The sequence below is a fragment of the Equus quagga genome, chromosome 11 (genome assembly GCF_021613505.1).
Source record: "Equus quagga isolate Etosha38 chromosome 11, UCLA_HA_Equagga_1.0, whole genome shotgun sequence".
NCBI classification, from domain to species: domain Eukaryota; kingdom Metazoa; phylum Chordata; class Mammalia; order Perissodactyla; family Equidae; genus Equus; species Equus quagga.
In genome coordinates, this window is record NC_060277.1 from 27,375,398 (window position 1) to 27,383,362 (window position 7,965).

The 7,965-nt window shown below is 35.0% G+C and overlaps 1 protein-coding gene across 5 annotated transcripts in view; it reads left to right on the forward strand.

Annotated features, from left to right (window-relative positions):
- ATG5 (autophagy related 5) overlaps positions 1 to 7,596 on the forward strand; it is a 121,146-nt gene extending 113,550 nt beyond the window's left edge. For all 5 annotated transcript variants that reach the window (XM_046676999.1, XM_046677000.1, XM_046677001.1 and 2 more), the window contains one exon: positions 6,830 to 7,596. In XM_046676999.1, the coding sequence (XP_046532955.1) occupies positions 6,830 to 6,966 (137 nt within the window). In that variant the 3' untranslated portion in view covers positions 6,967 to 7,596. The remainder of the gene's footprint in view (positions 1 to 6,829) is intronic.
- Positions 7,597 to 7,965: the final 369 nt, after the last annotated feature.

A 7,965-nucleotide genomic window follows, 5' to 3' on the forward strand; every position in this document is an offset into this window, starting at 1 on the left:
ATATTAGCTGTGATATTGTATTTTCATTAAGACCTGGACTGCTAAGTGAGTATAGATCCGGAAGAAGTTAATGTAAGTATTTTTAAATGGCTTTGTATTTCTCTGATAAACAGCACTCTCCTTCTGTTTGTGATCATAGGATAAAAGCCCTGTGCGCTTGTATATGTTCATTTTTACTGCTACATCATGTAGTGTGCTCTTAAGATTGAGATCTCATTCCCCAGGAAGCATTTCTGTCTAAGATTAATTGCCCTTTTAAAATCAGCGTTTGATGTATTCCTTTGGCTATATCCTGGCTTGGTTTAACCCTCTTTGACCTGACCTCACTGACTATTATGGCCGAGGCCGAGTCAAAATCCTTCAGCATGATGTATGCACCTCAGATTTCTGCCTGTGGTTTTTCATGTCGATGGATTCAATTAGTTGGCATTTTACTAATGAACATATCAGAGGTTAAAGAATTTGTCAGACAGAACAAAATTGTTCCAACTAGTGGTAATCAAAAAGCTCATCTCTTTATTTGTTTAAAACTTTTTCAGAAATATTCAGTATTTTTCAGAAGTTTTACCTTCAGCATCACCCATTCCAAGATGGCAAATCAAGTCATTTTCTGCAGATAATAGTTATGAAGTATAAATGTAAAGCCACAAAACTAAACACCATGGTTATAACGTTTGGCCTTACATCTCTATTTTCCACATTCACAAGAATAAAGTAAAAACAAATGTTATTAAACTGAAATTTTCTGATTAAAAGCATTTTCCCTTGAAGGTATACCGTAGATTTCTTTAGCTTCAAATTCAAAGAGATTTCACATATTTAGTATATTTATTAACAGTAAAAATGAAACTCATACATATTCTCTAGAATCTCAAGTAACCTATTTTTAAAGACATTTAGGTCATATTCCTTGCTGAAGTTTGGCCAAAAAATAAGGACTGAAAGGCAGATTGGAAAGGGGAATGTTATGAGCCATCGCTAATAGAACTCTCTAAAAGGCAGTCATCACATACTATGAATTCTCAAATAGTGATATATTTGAAAATAGATAACAAAGATTTTGGGTTTTCCCCCCCACACCTGAATGTTTTCATCTTTTTTGAAAACTAAGAACCTTACCTAAACTCTGTTTAACAACGTCACGGCAGTACAATAGGGCTCATTTGACTTGTCGACGATGCGCTCCACCAAATGTACATGTTGAGAGCACTACTAACTTAATCCAGACCTTTTTAGATAACTTCAGGAATTTTTAAAAATGGTGGTCATTTTGTTGTCTGCATAATGATTGAGTCTTTGGGGTTTTGTTGTCTTTTTTTTTTTCTTCCTTAACACATTCATGAAATTTACATGCCACACTGCATAATAATGGAGCTGAGTAATTCAGTGTATATATTGACATGAGGCTAAATTCTCACAATGCTTTGCATGCCAGTCACATAATTGAATCCATGGTTTTTATATACCTTTTGATGTACTTAGTACTAATAAAATTACCTTATTCCCATCACTGTGTGTGTAGGAAGAGAATTACAATGAGTGTTTAATTTTTGTTGCTAAATCATGATGTTTTAAAAACTGGTCTTCTGGGGGCTGGCCCCGTGGCTGGGTGGTTAAGTTCGCGCGCTCCGCTGCAGGCAGCCCAGTGTTTCGTTGGTTCACATCCTGGGCGCGTACATGGCACTGCTCATCAAACCACGCTGAGGCGGCGTCCCACATGCCACAACTAGAAGGACCCACAACGAAGAATATACAACTATGTACCAGCGGGTTTTGGGGAGAAAAAAGGAAAAAAATAAAATCTTAAAAAAAAAAAAAACAACTGGTTTTCTGTCTTTGCTTACTCTATGAGTTTTTTGATACTTTTATTTTTTAGGGAGTGAACAGGAAGGAGGTGTGGGGAGGAGTCACTCACTCGATTGAATCCCTCCTGTGTCCAAGCCCTGGGCTGGGCTCTGTGCTGAGCGCTCCACCCGGACATCCCATTCAATCCTCCAGGCAACACTGGAGATGAGACTTCTTCGTCCACACTAGAAAAGGAGGAAACTGAGACTCAGGAGTTTAAGCAGTTTGCCTAATAATTCAAAACTAGTGAGTTATGCTGATTAGAACTGTTAGGCATAAAAGACTCAGAGAGTAGAACTGGAAGACCTGTATTCTAGACCAGCGGTTTGCAAACTGACCCGTGAAGTTCTATCAGAAACCACCGTGGATCGTAAATCAGGAAGCAGCAGGACTTGGGAGATGGGCTCAGTCCCACATCAAAGCTGCCCCACCTTCCTCCTGTGTTTTATATTGGGTTTCTGCGTAAGATTTTGTTTGAAGAAAAATTCTGCACCTGTGTTATCGTAAGCTTTATTCAAGAAACATTTAAAAACAGACTTTACTCCAGAGTTTGACTCAGAAGGTCTGGAGAGGGTCCCAGCTTATATATTTTTTAAAATCTTCCAAATGATTCTGATGGTCAGACAGATTTACAAACCATGGATCTAGACGGACACCTTCATTTTATGTATACAGAAATACCCTAAAAGAGCTATGAGGCCTGCCCAGAGCCCTTCATTACAGAATGAGAGTTCAGGTTGCCTGCCTCCCAGTTTGTCTTTCAGTAGCACCTTGTTGACTATCAGTGCCTAGTTGGCCCTTTCTCCTTTATGTCTCATTTATATTATTGTATATCATTATATTCATTGTGTGTGTGTGTGTGTGTGTGTAGACAGTCATCATTTTTTATATGTATTCACGTAAGTTACCATTGTTTCAAGTTGATAATTTTCATTGATGACTTGTGTGGATAATGTGAATTTTCTTTTATTTCTTTTTGCTTCTGTATGTAATTCTTACCATTCTAATCATGCAACCAAAATCTGTTTGAATGTATTTTTCTTAAAATGTCATACAACTCTAAAATGCTCACTTTAAAGTAGATGCTAGTTAAGAATTGAATTTTTGTTAGGCTGTTGGTACTAATACAAAATTATGTGATACTTTTATAATACCTGGACTTATAAATAAGATAAATTTAGGAAATGAAATTTTGTTGTGATACTCTCTTTATTGATATTTGATCTCCTCAGATTTAATATCTAACTCTAAAAGTGAATTGAATTCCTCCTCTACCTAAAGAAAATACATGTTTCTAACATTCGTTTCTGGCCTTTTCCTTAATTCACAAACCCCAAATATTTATGAATGACTATCCTTATATTATTTACAAGAAGAATTAAAATAATCAGGTTTAAAAATCATTATGTGGACATTCTACAAAATGATGGTATGTACTCTGCAAAATTGTCGTGGTTAAGAAAGCAAAGAAAGGCTAAAAACTGTCCTGATTAAAGGAGAGTTTAGAGACATGAAAATTAAATGCAATGTGTGATTCCTGGACTGGTCCTAGACTGGAGAAAAAAAATAGTTGGGATAGTTGATAAAATTCCACACCGTAGTAGTAGTGTTACACTGTAAATTCTACTATTCCATTGTAAGTTCTACACTGTAATAGTAGTATGTCAGTGTTAAATTTTTTTATTTTGATAATTGTACTGTGGCTATGTAAAAGAATATCTTTATTAGAAAGTACAAACTAAAATATTTAGGGGTAAAGGACTCAGTGTTTGTAATTTGCTCTCAAATGATTCAGAAAATAATTATACACACAGAATGATAAAGCAAATGGGGCAAAAATGTAAACAATTGATGAATCTGGGTGAAGGGGAATTCCTTGTACTGTTCTTGCAACTTCTCTGTAAGTTTGAAATTATATCAGAGTTACCCCCCAAAAGTGCCATGTATGAGAGAATTTCATATAGAACTACTTCACTTAATTACTGCCTCAAATGTTTGCTTACTTTAAAGCATCAAACTAACTTTTAAAAAAATCTGAGTGGGTGAGGTGTGGAGTAACATTTTTCTCCTGAGTCATTTGCTTATTCCCAAGTATTAAATTCTAGATTCCTATTTTGAAACACAAAGACGTATTTACCAAAAACATGATTTACTTTAGTGGTATCATCAAGTGTTTCCTTTCTACTGTTAGAAAATAAAAGAAACATCTGCTAATTTTTCACTGCTTCATTTTGTTAGTTCTGATATTGCCAAAATGTCCAGTCATGCTTTATTGTTACTTATCGCAGCATGAATTTAGGTGATAATATATACGCTTCTGGACTTGTCTGGAAACATTTTGACTTTTTGTTGTTTTAATAACCAAAACAGTCTTTATAGGTAGAGCTGTTTTTACTTAGTGTACTGACAGCCATCAGAAACTATTCTCAAAAAATTGTTTTTGGTAGTATATTCTACTAGCAATAAAACTATTCAAGCTCTGAAAACATTTATTGACTAATTAGTAAGTGTTGGACACCATGCTAGGCACTGGGGATATAGTGAGGAATAAGAGAGAAACTTTAGTTATTAGTTCCAAGAGAACCGCTGTCCCATTCTAAGAATCTGCCTGGTGACAGTTGTGTTATTGAGGAAAGTCAGAAAACAAAAAAAAGATAAATATACACAGATGAAATATTTGGACAAATGTAGGCAGTGACAAAATAAATGTATTTAAAATTCTAAACTGTTGTGTTGAGAGAAATGACAATCCTAAATCCACTTCCTTAGTTGTCTAAATTTAGTTAGTGACACTTTTATGTTACAGATTAAAAGTGGCCCCAATTTAAACCAGAGAATCAGTGCTACCTATTCAGGTCTCTGATATCGTGATTTATTGGGTTTGTTATACAAAGTGTTTGAATAGTGCTTATGTTCTCCACCTTCTTTTGTACAACTCACAAACTCCCTCTACCCTTCTGTGGACAGGGTTGATCTTTTGCCTTTCAAACACACTGTGCATGCGTGGATTGTATGCCGTGTTGTATTTGCTCCCATGTGTAAATATTGCTTTAGGCACAGTATTTTGGATATTGAGTTGTGACTTGTTTCTTCTAGCACTCTGTTTCAGAGTATCCGAAGGCAACTCTGGCTTAAGGAAAAACTTTACAAATAAGGAACTTTTACTCTTACACCGCTGCTCTTTCATTTTTTGACTCAGTGCTAAGTAGGAGGAAGATTCTGAGAATATTAAAATATTTCAGAGAAATATATAATAAGTATATGAAGAAAACTACAGCGGAAATGTTTTCAAATATTCTAAGAAAGATTTAATACAGTAAAACCTTCATAATCTAGAACTTACGAAGAATGAATCATTCCAGATAGCTAAGGGTTTATCCATTTGAATACCAACATTTTAAAATCTTCTCAGAGTACTAATACCATGCTTTCCTATAGTATTTTGTGTGTTGCTTCATCTTTTATTTATAGATGATTCCCATCATTGTGAAAACCAATTATTATATTAACACTGTGATCGCCACTGTGTAAAAATACGTATAGATGCAACAAAGATTGGCAGAAAAATCAAAACGGTGAAAGCATTTTTTAGGTTAGTATTATGAGACGATGTCTTTTTCCAAAGTTGTTTTAAACTATGACAGTGATTTAGGGGTTTGTTTGGCACTTTTATTTGGTTATCTTTGGGATTGATAGTATGTTTTTTAGGGTTTTATTTTTGGCATTCTTTTTTATCAATTCTCTGTAGTGTTTTTGTGTCCTCTCTTATTGTCAGTTTGTTGACTGTCAACTCCCAGGGCTGTGCTGCCTCTAACAGGAAGTTTAAATATTTCTTTAAAAGGATCTCTTGTTTCAGGTGCCAGCCAAGCCATCATCACCATACATCATCAGCCCATTTTGCCTAGACATGAGAGCACTAGGGATGCAGAAGTCATTTTGAACAGAGCAGAAGGGAAAAGTAGGATATTTCCCTGTCATATAGTTCCATGAATTCCCGGTTTCCTTATTATCTTCTGTCTCCGGGAAGTTGAAGTTTGAACATTGTATTTTGAAGAGATTAAAAGAGAGAAACCAAGAATTGTACTAAAGGAGTGACACAAAGTTTCTTGAAAGTTCTATGTTTTGTTTTCCAAAAGGAGTTTGGTTTGCTCTCGTTGTTTTCCTATAAAAACCAAGAGTGCTGCTGTTTACTTTAAAGATTATCAGTATATCATACTAAAATCATAAAAGATACAAAACTAACCTTAAATTTAATTTGTAGTAAGATTTGAATTTCAAAGAAAAGTGTGAATTACAGCACCCTTTTAATTAGCAAATGGGTGTTAACAAATATCAATCAAGTTTCCTGACTCCAAATCAGGAATCCCTGAGTCAGACTCTTAGTTCCCTCTCATTAAGACTGTAACTCTTATTCTATAGTGTTTCTAAAACTTTCTGATATATATTTAAACAACTTTACTGCAAATTAACGTACAACTCCCATCTGTTTTATTAAGCATCTTCCTAAACACTGATCTTATTCTTGATGATTTCTAGTCACATTTCTACTTTACATATTTTAAATCTGTATTGACCCACTTCATTTGACCTGTTTTTAATAGCCAGATAGTACAGTTTTTAATGTGTAACTAAAATAAATTTTGGTCAATGGGTACAAATGGGCTGTTTTCTCCACTATAGTTTCATTAACGTCAATCTTAGGTAAGCACAGTAATTAAGAAAGAATGAATACTTTCACATATAGCAACAGAATTTTTATCAGAATTCATTGTAACCCTCAGGTTTCTGTTTTGGGTGATACATATTGCAACATTTGAACTTTCTCCATGTCCACATTTCCTGCTCAGGAGACAGACCAGGTTTAACCTGTTAAAGCTGTAAAATCCATTTAATTCACGAAGGATTCTCAAAAAGCAACAGTATTTTTTTTCTTGGACTGTTTTGACTCTTAACTGATTATTGTTGGATTTCTTTCTTGGAATAGATGGGGAAAAAAAGAACCAAGTGATGATTCATGGAATTGAGCCAATGTTGGAAACACCTCTGCAATGGCTGAGTGAACATCTGAGCTACCCGGATAATTTCCTTCATATTAGTATCATCCCGCAGCCAACAGATTGAAGGATCAACTATTTGCCTGAACGGAATTGCCCTTAAACAGAACTTACCAGAGCATGTCACCCTTCTTCTTCAATCAGGTTTGGTGGAGGCAGCCTGACCAGAAACACTAGTACAAGCCAAACAGGAAAAAGATTCCATGTCAGATAAGGGCACTTGGGCTGGTCTTACTTTGCATCACCATTGCTTTCCTCCACTGCCGTCATTAAACCTCAGCTGCGACATGAAAGACTTTTCAGGACCATTGCAAGTTTTCTGTTTTCTTGTAAAATATAATGAAGCCGAAACCTTCGGCCTAAGAAGAAAATGGAAATATGTGCCACTCGATTTGTATTTCTGATTAACAAATAAACAGGGGTATTTCCTAAGGTGACCATGGTTGAACTTTAGCTTGAGGGAGTGGAAACATTGGTTTAATTTTCAAGAGAATTAGACTTAAGAAAGTAAAAGAGAAATTCTGTTATCAATAACTTGCAGTAATTTTTTGTAAAAGATCAAATTACAGTAAACCCATCTTTCCTTAATGAAAATTTCCTATGTTTACAGTCTGTCTATTGGTATGCAAACAATCTTGTAACTTTGATAATGAACAGTGAGAGATTTTTAAATAAAGCCTCTAAATATGTTTTGTCATTTAATAACATACCATTTTGTCACTTTCCAGTACTTTCTGACTCACATACAGTAGATCACTGTTTTTACTCTGTGTGTTACCATTCAGGCTAGTCATCATTGGCATGGAGTGGACATAGGCCATAGGATAACTTGTCTCAGGAGCTGTCATAGGGTTTCTTGCTGCATTTTTAAATCTGTGTTCTTTACACGCTGAAGATATAAATAATGTTATCATTAATCTTTGCTATTTTATCACTGTAAACCTGTCAAATCATAGTATGCTAAGCATCTGTTTAAGATAATTTTGCATTTTTGGAAAGACCTATTCCTTTCCAAGCTAGTGTTTCTCATTGGCTTCAGGTCTAATATTTCATTGTGGTCCCTGGC